Here is a 17,283-nt window from a genome sequence, read left to right on the forward strand (position 1 = left end):
AGCAACCCAGTGCTAAAAATCTTTTATAAAGCCACAGCATTATAAACATTGAAATATGAATATTCATAGCTATTTTTAATCCTTCTTGTGTCATCAGACCCTATGGGAATGTAATAGAAACTCTCTCCTTCCAAGAAGACGAACTGGCATGTCCTTCAATGTATCATTCTGTGAGGGTTGATGGGTCTGTAAGCGTAGATCCAGGGAGTTCCAAGTTAAGAATATTTTTACTTAGAGAATGTCTGTGGTGATATTTTATTTGTGCTGAAATGTGTTGATATTTTATTTGTGCTTTAATAAAGCTTGCCTGGAGATCAGGGGGGAAAGGCCAGCCATTTTAAGTAAACAAGAAGTCAGGTAGCACACGCCCTTAATCTGATCACTTAGCAGGCAGGGTCTCTGTGTGTTCAAGGCCATACTAGGGAACAGAGCCAAGCGTGGTGACACACCTTTAATCCATGTACCAACCTTAGAGACCTGGAGGTCTGTACAGACAGGCAGTGACAAGGAAGTGAGGTAGCTAGGCTGAGATAGCTTATGAGAGGGCAGAATAGCAAGGCAATAAAGGTGTGGATAAAACAGGAAGTAACTCACATTTGGAAGCTGCAAAGTTGGTGAGGTGAGGTTGGTTGGTGGCTTTCCCTATTTCCTTGATCTCTCTAAGGCTTTCACCCCTATATTTGGCTCCATGTTTTTTATTTAATAGGACCATTTAGAAATTTGTCTACAGATGTCATGTTAAGAGCAAGTATCTATATGGATTTATACTTAATTTATAAATGATATATAGATAATTTTAGGGAAATTCAAAACTAAAAAAGTATAAAAATTCATCATTTGTTGCCACAGCTTAAGCCCACCCAGGTTTATTCAACATAGAAATATGCAATGGTATTAAATAATCATTTAAGACTACTTCTTTTTTTTTTTTTTTTTTTTTTTTTTTTTTGGTTTTTCGAGACAGGGTTTCTCTGTGTAGCTTTGCGCCTTTCCTGGGACTCACTTGGTAGCCCAGGCTGGCCTCGAACTCACAGAGATCCGCCTGCCTCTGCCTCCCGAGTGCTGGGATTAAAGGCGTGCGCCACCACCGCCCGGCAAGACTACTTCTTAATTGTTCTCTTTTATGAAATTTCTCATTCCACTTTAATCAGTTTTAAATATTCTTTTAAATCTTTTTCAACTTTCCAAATGAGATTTAGAAAAAATAAAACCCATGAAAGTACTTTTAAAATTCTTATTAATCTTAAAGCATATCTATGTATAGACCTTTGGATTAAATATTTGATTTAATATTTGCATTTGAAAAAAATTTTAAATATGACATTGACCTTACAGATTTTGAAAGTCAGAATCTCTATATAAATTTTAGTTTCTGCTATTAAAAAAATATTGACTGAATTTGAGAATTGGGTAATAACTATTTTACATTTTAACATTGCCAAATGATAATTTATAGAATTCGGAGGAAAAATGCAACTTCAAGGTACCAGAAGAGCTCAGTGTATACAAGTCCATTTTCCAGGGTGATTTATGGAACCTGGAGAGGGATAATACACTCTCTAGTTCCTATCTTCAGTGCTTCCTAGCCGGGTTAGATGGCTATTGAAGATTTTCAAAAATGAAGTAACTTCTAAACAAAACAAAAGCATTTCGTGTAGTTGTGGAGGTTGGAATGTCTAAGATCAAAGGGTTGGCTGATCCACTACCGGTGTCCAATTTCTAGTCCATAGAGAGAGCCTTTGTGCTATATTTGCACATGTTGGGAGAGATGTGTCTATCAGTTCTCTTTTGGCCCAATTTCCTGAGCCAACCCTCTCTCATTTTACTCTCACTTTATTGTTGCTGGAGGGCTTCTCTCCAGGTTCCACCAAGCCCCACAGTCCCACAATCCTCGTATAAAATAATCACTCAGACGCTTATATTACTTATAAACTGTATGGCCATGGCAGGCTTCTTGCTAACTGTTCTTATATCTTAAATTAACCCATTTTTATAAATCTATACCTTGCCACATGGCTGGTGGCTTACCGGCGTCTTTACATGCTGCTTGTCCTGGCGGTGGCTGCAATGTCTCTCCGTCCTTCTTCCTGTTTCCCCAATTCTCCTCTCTCCTTGTCCCACCTATACTTCCTGTCTGGTCACTGGCCATCAGTGTTTTATTTATATAGAGCAATATCCACAGCACTTTATGGGTTACAGTTTTATTGTATAAGTTTAGGGGTGGGGAAACAACAAATAAGACCACAACAACTAGGTATATTTTTTCCCTCTCGTTATGAAGGATAATTTTATATACATATAAAATGTGTCTTCTATTGTCCAACCAAGCAGAAAAGCTGCACTGTCATTTAAAACCCATAAGTAAATATGATGTAATAGGACCTGTCATTTAAAATATACAGGATCAAGCCCAGTATAGCTAGTTTGTGAGACTGGAAATTCAAGCAATGTTTTAAAAGAGTGACTTCTGTAGAAACAGTCTTCCATCGCTACCTGGCTATTTGTGAATGCTGTCATGGGCATAGAGGTCTTATCCTGCTTTGTAGAGATAAGTTGCCCATCTAAAACAGAGTACACTTAAGAATGGGTCATGTTTTTCTGAGTCTGGGTTACCTCACTCAGCATGATTTTTTCTAGATCCATCCATTTGCCTGCAAACCTCATGATGTCATTGTTTTTCTCTGCTGAGTAGTATTCCATTGTGTATATGTACCACATTTTATTTATCCATTCTTCAGTTGAAGGGCATCTAGGTTGTTTCCAGGTTCTGGCTATTACAAACAATGCTGATATGAACATAGCTGAGCAAGTGCCCTTGTGGTATGATTGAGCATTCCTTGGGTATATGCCCAAGAGTGGGATAGCTGGATCTTGGGGGAGATTGATTCCCAATTTTCTAAGAAAGCACCATATTGATTTCCAAAGTGGTTGTACAAGCTTGCATTCCCACCAGCAGTGGAGGAGAGTTCCCCTAGCTCCACATCCTCTCCAGCATAAGGTGTCTTCAGTGTTTTTGATCTTAGCCATTCTGACAGGCGTAAGGTGGTATCTCAGAGTTGTTTTGATTTGCATTTCCCTGATAATTAGGGATGTTGAGCAATTCCTTAAATGTCCCATAGGAGGTTACTAGATGTAAAACAAAGATGACTAGACTGCTACTCACAACCCCAAGGAGGCTACCTAGAAAACAGGACCCCAAGAAAGACACAGGGATCACCCAATGACAGAGAAATGGATGAGATCTACATGAACAACATGGACGTGAGGGGGTTAATGAAGGACAAGCGTCGAGGGAAAGAGAGCCTAGGGGAGCGGGAGATCCCAGCTAGATCAAGAACAGAGAGGGAGAACAGGGAATAAAAGACCATGATAAATGAAGACCCCATGAGAATAGGAAGAAGCAAAGTGCTAGAGAGGCCCACAGAAATCCACAAAGATACCCCCACAATAGACTACTGGCAATGGTCGAGAGAAAGCCTGAACTGACCTACTCTGGTGACAGGATGGCCAAACACCCTAATATCCTAATTGTTGTGCTAGAAACCCCATGCAATGACTGAGGGAACCGGATGCAGAGATCCACGGCCAGGCCCCCTCCAGGAGTCCAATTGGCAAGAAAGAGGACGGTTTGTATGAGTGAGAATTTTTGAGACAAAGGTTGGATAAAGCACAGGGACAAATAGCCAAACGAATGGAAACACATGAGCTATGAACCAATAGCTGAGGAGCCCCCAACTGGATCAGGCCCTCTGGATAAGTGAGACAGTTGATTAGCTTGATCTGTTTGGGACGTATCCAGGCAATGGGATTGGGTCCTGTACTCAGTGCATGAGTTGGCTATTTGAAACCTGGGGCTTATACAGGGACACTTGGCTCAGCCTGGGAGGAGGGGACTGGACCTGCCTGGACTGAATCTACCAGGTTGGACTTTGCCCTGGAGGAGATGGGAATGGGGGATGGACTGGGGGAAGGTGGGTGGGGGGAGAACAAGGGAATCCGTGGCCGATATGTAAAATTAAATTAAATTATAAAATTAAAAATCATAATAATAAATAAATAAAAGCAAAAAAATGGATCATGTTAATATGAAATCTTTATTATCGCTTAAAATATGCATTTGTGTATATAGATCAATATACTCAAATAACATCTCCAAGTTGTATTTTCTTTCACATATTTTATACCTAAAATCAGAGTATGCCTTATTATTTATAATGTGCTGTACTTTGTTTGGCAGCATTAAATAACTGAGCAATTAACAGTTGGTTGTACCCTGGAGTCACTGAGATATACTTTATAGATTATATAAAGTTGTGTAGAGTTGTAAGTTCACAAGATGCTTCAGTGATTTTAAATTGATGCCTTAAACAGGTCAAAATTAAAATAAAATGTAATGTGCATTGACAATGCACAAATAAGGAAGCATGACTGTGTCTCAACACAGATTTATTTAGAGACTTGATATTTCACATACTTCCTAAACTATCATAACATATCATTATCTTGTTTTCAACCACAAAAATCATCCATAGTACCAAAGTCACACAAAATTAGGTAATGATCTGTTTTGGCCCTCCGGCTATAGTTTCTAACCCCTAACTTATAAGAGGACATAATATAGTTATAGCTTTGAGTAGTAACACATGCTTATGATCCTAACACCAATGAGGCTGAGGCAGGAGGATTGACAGCACAGACATGCCTGGACTACATAGCTAAAACCTGTTTTTAAACAAAAATAATGCAGGTAGTGATGGTGCACACCTTTAATCCCAGCACTCAGGAATCAGATGCAGGGAGAGCTCTATGAGTTGAAGGCCAGCCTGGTCTATAGAGCAAGTTCTAGGACAGCCAGGGCTACACAGAGAAACCCTGTCTTGAAAAATAAAACAAAACAAAAAATAAAATGGAAAATAAAAGTATTCTCAACACCACTTTTATAAATTCCGTTTGGCTTTGGGACAGCCAAGGCTGGCCTGGAACTCTCTCACAGCTTCTTCCTCTTTCCCCAGCTTCCAGAGTGCCAGATTTTCAGGCCTTAACCACCACACCTGGCTTATAAAGTCCACCATGGAAGCTGTGAGCTGGCCCATGTTAGACAGCAGAGGGAGGATTCCTGGTAGAAGCAATAAGATGAAAAATTCTTTGCTGTTTAGGCACCTCTGCAGCCCCCATGAGTACATCAAAAGACCTAGGACTGCAATGAGCACTAAGGACGCAGATATGCTGTAAATGGGATTCAGCTAGCCAGTGATTTTTTTTTTTTTTTAACAAGGACTGTAACACCAAAACCACTCAGCAGTGCAGCATTGTAGAGGGATATGAATGTCTCACAAGGCAGGTCTGGAAAGTGCTGATGGATTTCCCATGCCAGACTCTGTCAACCCTGACTTTCTCTTTGCTCTTATACTTCCTTAATGGTGATTCACTTGCTGTTAAATGTGGTGAATAAAATAAGAACACACAAATAAACACACACACACACACACACACACACACACACACACACACACCGCATCACATACATCCACAGAATGTACTTGTAGATATTTCAGGGTTACAAAAACTGGTACAGCCTAGTGATTAATTTTTCAAGTGCTTTTCATCTACTTTATATAAATCATTCTATTACAAGCTTATGAACTCCAAACAAGTCATCATTAAGGAAATTCCTTACTTGGGCGTGGAGGCAAACCTGTAATCTCAGTCCTCAGGAGGTAGAGGCAGGGGGATCACAGGTTCCAGCCCTGTCACCATATCAAAAACTTGACTGAAAAATACCAACAAACAAATAAATAAGCTTATAGACATTTGGGGTAATATTTGGTACAATATGTAGTTACTATCTGTATAAATTAACATACTTTAAATACACATGAATCTCAGATAGTCTTAATATGTTAATGTTGGAGAAAAATGAGAGTTGTGTGAAATTACTTACCAAGTTATATTTCCTATAAACTAGAAAACTAAAACACTTTCTTATGTTGATACAAATGGTTTCTTTAACCATTGCTTATTCTTGGTGTTAATGTGGAAAAATACATTGGAAGGGTATCTCTTTAATCTCTTCAATGCTAGCTCCAACATTAAAAATTGTATTTTAAAGGGAGTTGGTTTTACCATTTTGACATGCGTGAGATTAACAGTTTGGGGAAATGTGTCTATGCTCAACTTTGCTTCCAATTTTTGACTTTTAAACTTATTGTCAAACTCAGAAAGAACTGGCAAGCACTGAAGATGATTAAGCACTTGCCTTGGGGAATTATTTGCAGTTAATTAAAGCTGCACACTCCGGTGTATACTTGATTCACTGGTTATTAAAGCTGAATCATATCGTAACTACCTAGGTTTCTCACTTGTCCATCAAGCGTTGCTTGTGGTAGGAGAAACAGGCTTCCTCATAATAATCGAAAAACATGACGTTTGAAGCTATCTTCCAGTTTTGAGAAGCGGGGGAGGATGGAAGAGAGAGAGACAGGGAAGAGAAGCAAACAAAGAAAATTTTATTTCAGATCCTATCTGACTTTGCTCTCGGGGCCTTAGTACTCAGCTTAAAGGTACAAACCCAGAAAAGAAGCAATTCACAGGAATTAAGGCATAGGTTTGGTGGCTCCTGTTTTCTCCCTAGCTGAAAGGTTGACAAGATCAGCTAGTAATATTTAGGTATCTTGAATTCTGTCCCTGGGGCTATGTAAGAAAGGTATACTAGATTGCAAGCTTCATGAAGGCAGACAGCTATTCCCTGCTGGGTCCCCAAGGCTAGACCAGTACCTGGCATATAGTTAGCACTCAACAAATACTTACAAAATGAGTGAAAGGCCAACTTTCTGGCTGCTGCTGGCTTATCTATTGGCTCTTTTCAATGTCTTTTTTTCAAGGTCTTCCACAGCTCTATCACTATAGACTGGCAGGAATTCTTTATTACAGAATACTTTGAGCTCTGTTATTTGTTCTGTAGCATAAGCTGTTAACAGGAAAACTGAGCATGTAGGGGCTGGCAAGAAGATCCATCAGGAAAAGATGCCTGGCACCAAGCCTGATGACCTGAGTTCAATTCTTGAGACTCACAGAGTAGAAGGAGGGAAATAATACAAGTTGTCCATTGATCTCTACATGCATGCCCTAGTGCTCTCCATATGTGTGCATGCACATACACACACACACACACACACACACACACACACACACACACAAGTAAAATGTAATAAACTTTTTAAAGCAGACATGTGCTGACTCCATATTTAAAAGGGCACTTAGAGGGTGAGAATCACTTTGTATAGGACATTAGTTTTTTTATCCCTCCTTGCTCTCATCTGCTTTGGGACCTTGGGGTGACCTTGCTTGCTGGGATCTCCCTTTTCCCCATAGTCTCTTCGCCAACAGGCTGCAAAGGCAAAGGGAGCAGAGGTGGCAGGCAGGGCTTGGCTGTGAGTACAATGGAAATAAACTTCCATGAGTCATCTTCAGTGAGACAGTTCAACTTTATTCCAGAGTTGAATATCCAGGGGAATACATAGGGCAGGGACAGCAGCTGGGACATCACCTAAGAGGTGCTCATAGTATGCTTCCTTTGCATTTGGCAGCATGGTCCCACCATACAGATGGGAGCACAATGCCTAATTATCATATGGGGGAGGGGGCATTTACAGGAAACTGTGTCAAAGGTCACACTTAAGATAAGTCAAGGACAGCTTCCAAATAAGGTCAGGCAGAGAGCAGGAAGTCTTCCATTTTGCTCCGAGCTCAGAGAGCTGTCTGACATGGTGGACTGCAACCTTAAGCAGCAGGGTCTTCCCACACTTTGCTACTGGATTTCCAAGATTCAATGTCTGACTTTTCTGGGGACTTGGGGCTCACGTAGTGAACAACTAGCATACTGGAAACACTAAGAACATTAAAAATTAGATATCCCTTTAATCCCCTCTACTTTGCCCTCCTTTCGTGTCCCTTTCCCACAAAGACTTCTGAGACTTCCCTGGTGCATGAAGTCCCCTTTATGCTGTCTTGTCTGTTGCAAAGATACCTTCACTACTTTCTCTGCTTCTGAAGCTTTGTGCAGCTTTCTTAGATAGTATTTTAAGAAAACAGTCTTTGATGGCAAAAATATTTAAGTGCTCTAATGGTTACAGTTGGAAATAATAAAGTGTATTGTCTTCACTGTAAATCTGCCCTGTGAGTAACAGAAGAGGCCCCCTGTCCCAGTTGAAAATGATGACTAAAGGCTGTTGGTTTGTTGGCAGATTCTGCAAAAGATGACAATACCATAAAAGACAGTGATGTGACCAATCATTCTGTGTGTGACCAAGAACTTCCCAATGGTAAGTAATGAGGTCTTTTTTCAGTTTTTTTTTTTTTCCCTATTAAGGAGTATTATGTATTAAAAGTCAAATGTGAGATTTTTCTAGAAAAAGTAGAATTCTGATACTATTTCCTTACACTGGCATCTTGGTGAGATATTGTTGCCATCCTCAATCTCTGTCACTCATTATTTTTAACCAAGTTGGTATCATTCATATTGTTTATTGTTACCTGCCTGGGTTCTATAAGCAATAGCTTTGGAACCATTGAAATGAATATGATAATATGAATATGATAAGAATAAGAATAAATGTGAGGCATATGGAGAATAAGCCCAGGAGACTAAATCTCCATATCCATATCCTTGGAATACCAAGAAGAGTAAAAAAGCTTACAGAAATAAAGCAACTGTAGGAAAATAATAGAGAGAAAAATGTTTTCCTAATGCAAGCCAATTTCTATGCCTAGAATGTAAGAGTATACATTATATTTGTATGCAAAGGTAATGAAAACTCAAATAAGAACAGACACCTCCAAAGCCTCATGTAATTTCTGAAGATTGGTGGCTAGGAAAGGCTTGTAAAGTATACAAGAAAGACAAAAGCAGTACAAACAATATCACCAGAATCCAGCCCCAACTGCCAGGAAAAACCAAAATGACTGAACTGTTTAAGGTTCCATTTCTGCACCTAGTACAGGTATTGTTCATGCTTTAAGTCAAGTAATAGTTTCTTGGGGATGAAAATATTTAGAAAATATGCTGTCCAGGCATGGTTTTTGAAGAAATGAACCGAAGGCTTGTTTAAAACCTAAGTGCAGGTCCAGCGGTGTTGGGCGCACACCTTTAATCCCAGCACTCCAGAGGCAGAGGCAGGTTGATCTTTGTGAGTTCAAGGCCAACCTGGTCTACAAATTGAGTTCCAGGACAGGCTCCAAAACTACACAGAGAAACCCTGTCTCAAAAAACCAAAAAAATAAAAACAAGAAGAAAAGAAAAGAAAAGTGCAGAAGGGGAAACAAAACTCAAACTGAGGCAGGCACAATGGGAAGGTTCTGTGTGGTGAAGTACAGATCAAACATATGAAAATTATTTAAACGATCAGTTTTGAATTAGTAGCAAAACAATATAACCAAATATCTTTTTTAACTTTGAAAATACATATTGTTTAAAGGTGACAGACGATTTCTACTCTTAGTAATTAAAGCCAAAATAACTTGGGTTATTTCTCTCATTAATATCAACTATACAACCTAAACAAAAATATACATATACTATATTCGTTGATTATATTATATTTCAATATTTCATGTAATCCTGTTTCTATTTATTACATATGAGCTACACATGTAATATAAGTATTAACATTAGATAGATAGATAGATATACATATATACATATGAGTGTGAGAAAGAGTTTAAAGGTGTTAAAGAGTTAACAAGACAATAAAGAATTGCCAGGCTAGGTCCAAAAGAAGGTGACTCTCTGGATTGGGAGTCCAAAATTTAAACTGCCTTTGTCTTAGGAAACATATTGGTTCAGCAAAGACTATTTGGAGTCACATTGCTAAAAAGGCAGAGGGACTCTTACAGCCCTTTCAAGTGTTGTGAGTAGAAAGCGCAAGGATACATAACACTGGTGGAACAGTGAGCCAGCCAAGGGTCGCTTTTTTAAGCCTGCTATTCATTTTCAAATTACCTTCATCCCCGAAGTAAATTAGTACCAGCCCAGACTTCCACATCTCCTAAGAACCAGAGAAAAACACACATGAGATAGTAGCTAGATTACAGAAAGGACCTTACCCACATCAAACAATTTTTATAACTATTTTGTGAAATACAGTATCTAGTACCTACATGCAAAAAATAACCAAACAGGTAAAAGTAATCAAGGTGGCTAGAGTCCCAGAAATGAGAGATGTCAGCTTACATGAACTGAAAATATTGCTGATAAATACAAGGTATAAGACAGTGATACTGGGGGCTGGAGAGATGACTCAATGTTTAAGAGCACTGACTGCTCCTGCAGAGGACCCAGGTTCAATTCCCATCACCCACATGGCAGCTCACAACTGCCAGTGTGATGATGAACTGTCTGTAACTCCAGTTCCAAGGGATCCGACACCTGAACACAGACATACAGGAAGGCAAAACATCAATGAACATAAAATAAAGATGAATAACTTGACATTTTTTTTAAGATAGTGACACTGAATACTCATAAAGGAATAAAGGCAAGATTAGAATTTCTAACTGAGGATGGGAATTGCTGAAAATAAAAGTAAGAAAGTAAAGACAAGTTGGAAGTAAAACATTTGCTAACTCAAATGAACACATTCATGTTCTAACAGTATATTAGGGGTATATGAAAGATAGTTTGTGAACCATAGGTTAGATATGAGGAAGATATCCAAATTAAAAATAGTAAAGAGAAAATAAGATGACAAGCACTGAAGTAGGGAAATGTCATTTATTATATAGTGGTAAAGTGTATCATGAATTGAACTAGAGAACAAATTGATCAGCATCAATATTTGAAGAAATTATGTGAGAAACTTTCTTATATTGATAAAAGAGCCTGAATGCATCAAAAAATTTGAACTCCAAGCAGACCAAATAAAAGTAAATCCACAGCTAGTCCTATCACAGTGAAATTGCTGAAATGGTCAAACATGCACTCCAAGCAGAAACATAGAAATAAATCTACAACAAGTCCCATCATAACATAAAGATAAAAAGAACATCTAAAAAGTAGTCATCCAACAAATGCCTTGCCGATAAATGACTTTCCAATAGATACAATGGAAATACCAAGAAAAGGAGCAAAATGATACTCAACCAAGAACTGGAAACCCTGTAGGAAATGTGTTTCAAGAATAAGAACTGATTAAGTTTACTTAACAGGAGATAAAAAGAGGTCCTGTTGATTACCAGATGTTCCACAGGGGCTAGAAAATATTGATTCCAGGTAGAAAGACAAAGATGTATGAAAAAATTAAGAGGAAGGTAAATTAAATATAAGTCTTGCTATTCTCTTGGAAGACAGGAATAGTGTCTCCCTCTATTAGGTCTTTTTCTAATGTCACGGAGAGTAAAAGTGCTAATGAATGTTTGAATTTTATGTCTCAATGACCCCTGAAAGTAAGAAAATGAAGTGATTTCTGTCTCAGATAATTGCTTGGAAGGTTTCCAGGCCATGGCCCAGGGGGAAGGGATTCAGGCAGAGCTCCATGGACTCCCTGCACAGTGGACACAGAATCCTGGGAGCTAAAGTAGACAGAGCCGCAGATCAGAGTCCTGGAAGGATCGTGTTCCTGCAGATTGAGACCAGTTGGAGCATGAAGGAAAGGTGATTTCCCATGCTCAGATAAAAGATGCTAAAGGAAGGAATTGATGCTGTTAATTGAGCTTCAGTGATTGGGAAGGCTAAACTTCCATAGAGGTAACACTCAAATTAAAAATTCCTGACTATGTTTCTAAGAATATAAATTATCTTTTAGAATATCCTTTAAATCTGTATTAATTGTGATGGTGCGTGCCTATAATCCTATTACCTAGGAGGTTGAGACCTGAAGATTACAAATTCAATGTCAGTCTAGACAACAAAGCAAGTCTCTATCTCAAAACACACACACACACACACACACACACACACACACACATATATGCACAGTTGTACAAGAATCACAAATATAATGAAGCCTGAGTAGAATTAAAAGAAGATAGCTTACTTTCCTAATTTTCTCCAAACTCATTATGAACATGAAACTGTATTCAATAATTCATATAATAATAAATGTAAGTAACTTTGCAATTAATGCACACTGTATCAGATGAGGGGACAGAAATACAAATAGGTGTGAGTCCATACATAAAATTAGGTTATTTTATCAAGTATAAGAACCAGAACAATTTAGTTAAGTTTGATAAAATTGCAAAGACTTAAAAGGATGGAATTAGGAAAAGAAAAGCTGTAGTTGTGAAAATAAGCACCAAATGAGAACAGGAAAGGTGGCTTTGGACCTATAAGCCAGAAAGCTCACAGAAGAAAGAACTGGTCACTTCACAGTGATGAATATTTGAGTCCCTCATTAAATCTTTTAGTGATGGGTCTTCATGTGTCAGATGGTGAGATAAGATATAATACAAATCAAAACCTGTTGGAAATACAGCAGGGAATTTGCAGGTGTAATATGGTCAGCAATGAAAGAACAAATAGACCAAAAATAACAGGGGATGTTTTTAGAATGTGATTAACAGTGTAGTCCTGCTGTAGGAAGTGACGGGCAAATCAATGAAACAGACTAACGCATCTAGAAGTAAGACCAAGTACACACGCAGGCTGGCATTTCAAAGACAAATGACTCAGGAAGTGACCTTAAGACAGCTAGTTGGATGTTTGGGGAAAAAAATAAACTGAATCCCGACTTCAATCCTTACACCAACATAAAAGCTCCAGACAGGGTAAAGATGAAATACAAAAGTACTATAAAATATTAGAATAAAAGAACCAAAGGTTATTCAACACTAAAAAGAATGAGCTAACAATACATAGAAAGATTGAGAGGTAACTTAAATGCACATTATTAAGTAAAAGAAGCCAATCAGGAAAGATTATGGGCCATGTGAGTCCAGTTACAGGACATGCGAGATGAAGCATGAAGATCGGTAAAGGTCAGTGGCTTCTAGGAGCTGGGGGGAGGTTGGGGTAGGGGGATTGACTAGGAAGAGACAGAGGAATCCCAGGACACCGAAAATATTCAGAATGACACTAAGATAACATCTGTTACCATACATGTAGCCAATCTGATGAAATGTGTCATACCACAATGAACCCCAGTGGGAGAAAATACTGTGGTGAAACCAGTGTGAGCCCAACGGTTGCAGCAAATATACCACTCAGACTGTGAAAGCAAACCCTGGGGAGGCGAGGAGGCTTCCAACGGGTGGAGGGGGCATATGGTATGTTTCTGTACCTTCCTTTTCATTTTGCTTTGAACCTAAAGCATCTGTACAATATAGTCTTAAAGTATATTTGGTTTTTCACACACATAATTTTTTTTTGTTTGTTTTTTGTTTTTTGTTTTTCGAGACAGGGTTTCTCCGTGTAGCTTTGCACCTTTTCCTGGAACTCACTTGGTAGCCCAGGCTGGCCTCGAACTCACAGAGATCCGCCTGCCTCTGCCTCCCGAGTGCTGGGATTAAAGGCGTGCGCCACCACCGCCCGGCTCACACACATAATTTTATAGATGTTGCAAAATGAAGACATCTATCAGTGGTTCTCAACCTTCCTAATGCTGTGATCCTTTAATACAATTCCTCATGTTGTGGTGAGCTCAAGCCATAAAATTATTTTTGCTGCTATTTTGTAAGTGTAATTTTGCTACTGTTATAAATCTTAATGTAAATATCTGTGTTTTCTGATAGTCTTAGGTGACCCCTGTGAAAGGGTTGTTTGATCCCCAAAGGGGTTGCCACCCACAGGTTCAGAAACACTGACATATATGGATATATATGGAATGTATGGATGTATGCTCATGTCCGTATATGTCAGAAAAAAAAGATTAGTTACTACATCTGATTATATAAATTTAATATGATGAGTAAAGGTCAACTCAGGTTCTAAACAATATCTACTGGGAAGCATAGTCCCTTCTAAATGATTAACACATAATATTCTTATTTGAGAAAAAGTAGCTCATATATCAATAAGAAAAATAAACTATCAAAAATAACAAAAACATTAGCCCAAGAGGAAAATGAGCAAAAGACTCAGTTACTCATCTGTATTAAGTAAGAAGTAAAATAGTCATAAATGAAAAGATGCCCTTATCGCTACTTTTTTTAAAAAATGAACATAAAAATGAGAATATCTTACCTTCTCTTTTTTAATAATTGAAAATATATGAAGTTAGTGGAAACAGTTTTTTAACACATTCACTCACTATTAGTGGAAGACAAAGGCCATCAATTTGCCACTCACAATTTTGGTTTAACCTATTTAAAACATATGGAGCTATTTATTCATAAAGTATCCATTACAATATGGCATTTAATAGTACACACAAAAGCGTTATAAACACCCCAAAATTAGTCCATCGTATGGAATATTACACCTCTTTTCACAATATGGTTTTTGAAAAAGTAGATGATTTTAGAAAAATATGAAATAAAATGCAGGAAATAAAGGATAAATTCATTTTGATCACAAGATGTATTGTTGCTGGAGGGCTTATCTCCAGGTTCCCCAAGCCTTGCAGTCCCACAATCCATTTATAAAATAATCACTCAGACGCTTATATCACTTATAAACTGTATGGCCATGGCAGGCTTTTTGTTAACTGTTTTTTAACTTAAATTGACCCATTTTTATAAATCTATACCTTGCCACGTAGCTGGTGGCTTACCAGAGTCTTTACATGCTGCTTGTCCTGGCGGTGGCTGCAGTGTCTCTCCCCCTTTTTTCTGTTTCCCAGTTCTCCTCTCTCTTTGTCCCGCCTATACTTCCTGTCTGGTCACTGGCCATCAGTGTTTTATTTATATAGAGTGATATCCACAGCACTTCCCCTTTTCTTCTTTTTTTTTAAAAAGGAAGGTTTTAACTTTAACATGGTAAAATTACATATAACAAAACAATTATCGAGCAAGAGTTACAGTTACAATATTAAAGATGTCCTATCTATCTTATATTTGTGAGTTTAAGGTTTTATATCTAACTTATCTTTTATCATAACTGAGGAAATTATCAACTATCTAGTTTTCAACCATATCAAAGACCTGAGAAGGAACATAATGGTACCTGAGAAATAGTAGATGGATGCAAGCAACTTTCAGGAACCTTGCAAGAGTAGACCAAGACAGCTGGCAGCCTGAACAGTCACCTGATGTTTCTCAGCATTGTTGGTGCATTTAAATTGGCTACAGGCCTAGAGTATCTGACAGACCATTTTTAGAAGCAGGAATTCTGAGAGACCATCTTACCCTGTCTTGGCAGAGTACAGTGGTCACTTTCCTTGTGTCCCGCTTGTCCAGAAAGGACAGCATTATATTTGTACTGTCAGCCATCAAGGCAAGGGCAGTTCTTTGCCCAGTAGGCCATTTTGTGCCAAAAAGACAAACTCCCAAATGGAAATGTCTTAGAAGCCCAACATTCTCTCGGGATCAATTTGTGCAGCCAGGAGCAATTGTGTCTCACGTCAACAGAATTTCAAGTTATTTAAATGCCATATTCTCTAGGTCTATGAAGTGTTTGAAGATTACCTATCTCTCTGAAATATATCTATGTATACGTAGAAGACTTAACTAACATGGCTACAGATATGATTATCATAGATGACTAATTATTAATCTATTTTTTAATTATCCATTATAATTTTAAATGAGTTACATAAACATAATACCTCAAACAAGAATAGAAATATATATATATATACAGTATAACAAAATTAACTTCAAGTTTGTATCAATAAACTAAAATTTATACCAATGTAAAACATTTTAAACAAGTTGTTCTTTAAAAGTATGTTCATTAATCTACCCTTTTATCTTATCATCTCTATATCCACCTGTATATATCATATCCCCTTTTGTTTTTTAGAAAGAGATCACATTTATAATCAACCTGTTTTAAATAAAAATATTGGTTTTTCTCTGTCCCACACCAGAGGGCTCTTCTGATTTGGGACACAAGAATCTCTTAACAATTTTTTTTTTAAAGCAATATGTCTGGGTTTAGAGGGGGAGTGAGCCAATTCCACCTCTAAAGCCAGCTTGGTATATTTGGGAATTTGGGCGTAGCATCTCTTACTACTTCCTGCTGGAGGGGGGCACTGTATCTTATGGGGACACAAAGAAAATTTTAGGCCTATGGGGTAGTCTGTGAAGCTGTATTGTGTGAACCAGTTGCCTTGAAACCACTCTGGATGTTGGATCATCTGGGCCATGGTGTCATCGGAGATCTTTCAGGGGGTCTTGGCTGGTGAAACCTGATATATCTCAATCTGGAACAAATCCACAGCCTCTGGCTTTCTGTGGAAACAAAAGCAGAACCTCTTTTCCAAAGCAACATATCCTTAAATCCAAATTTTGAAGTCAAGGTACCTTTAAAATATACATTTTGGCATAACTCAACAGCTTTTGCAATCAAATGTTTTTCTTTAGTTACGAATATCAAAGACAACATAATCCAGATTCTCTGTGTGGTAGCCATCTTTACGTGGCTTATTTTTTATATTACCTTGAGCCTATTGCTTTAAACTGCACCATTTTAAGACTAAAAAGGCGCTTTGGCTGCTGGCTACGCCCACTTTAGCTTACCAACATGGCAGTGGTACGTTTTCCGCCAGCTCTGGGAGTCATCAAGTCTCAGAAATACTGGGTCTAAGCTTTTATCAAGCAGCGTGTAGCCCAGAAACCTCTTTTTTTTTTTTTTTTTTTTTAAAAAAAAAAAAATACTAGTAAAGACTAAATCTACCACACAGCTTAATGTGCTCCTGGCAGACGCCGGTCAAACACACACACCAGGAACGCGCCAGTGTTCAAACCTGCGTTTTGTGGCGTCTAGCTGCCCGTATGAGACAAGAAGCAGGAACCTGGTTTTGGCTCTGTTTAGAATTGGTTATTAAATATTCTCAGGTTTAAGGTGGAAACTCGAGCCGTTGGGCGCCATTTGTTGCTGGAGGGCTTCTCTCCAGGTTCCCCAAGCCCCGCAGTCCCACAATCCATTTATAAAATAATCACTCAGATGCTTATATCACTTATAAACTGTATGGCCGTGGCAGGCTTCTTGCTAACTGTTCTTTTATCTTAAATTAACCCATTTTTATAAATCTATACCTTGCCACATGGCTGGTGGCTTACCGGCGTCTTTACATACTGCTTGTCCTGGCGGTGACTGCAGTGTCTCTCCCTGCTTTTTTCTGTTTCCCAGTTCTCCTCTCTCTTTGTCCCACCTATACTTCCTGCCTGGTCACTGGCCATCAGTGT

The 17,283-nt window shown here is 38.4% G+C and overlaps 1 protein-coding gene across 1 annotated transcript in view; it reads left to right on the top strand.

Annotated features, from left to right (window-relative positions):
- Macrod2 (mono-ADP ribosylhydrolase 2) overlaps positions 1–17,283 on the top strand; it is a 1,962,999-nt gene that overhangs the window by 1,849,789 nt on the left and 95,927 nt on the right. Inside the window, exon 14 of the mRNA XM_028884439.2 lies at positions 8,244–8,321. Coding sequence (XP_028740272.1) covers positions 8,244–8,321 — 78 coding nt within the window. The remainder of the gene's footprint in view (positions 1–8,243; positions 8,322–17,283) is intronic.

This window comes from Peromyscus leucopus, chromosome 4 (genome assembly GCF_004664715.2).
Source record: "Peromyscus leucopus breed LL Stock chromosome 4, UCI_PerLeu_2.1, whole genome shotgun sequence".
Classification (NCBI taxonomy): domain Eukaryota; kingdom Metazoa; phylum Chordata; class Mammalia; order Rodentia; family Cricetidae; genus Peromyscus; species Peromyscus leucopus.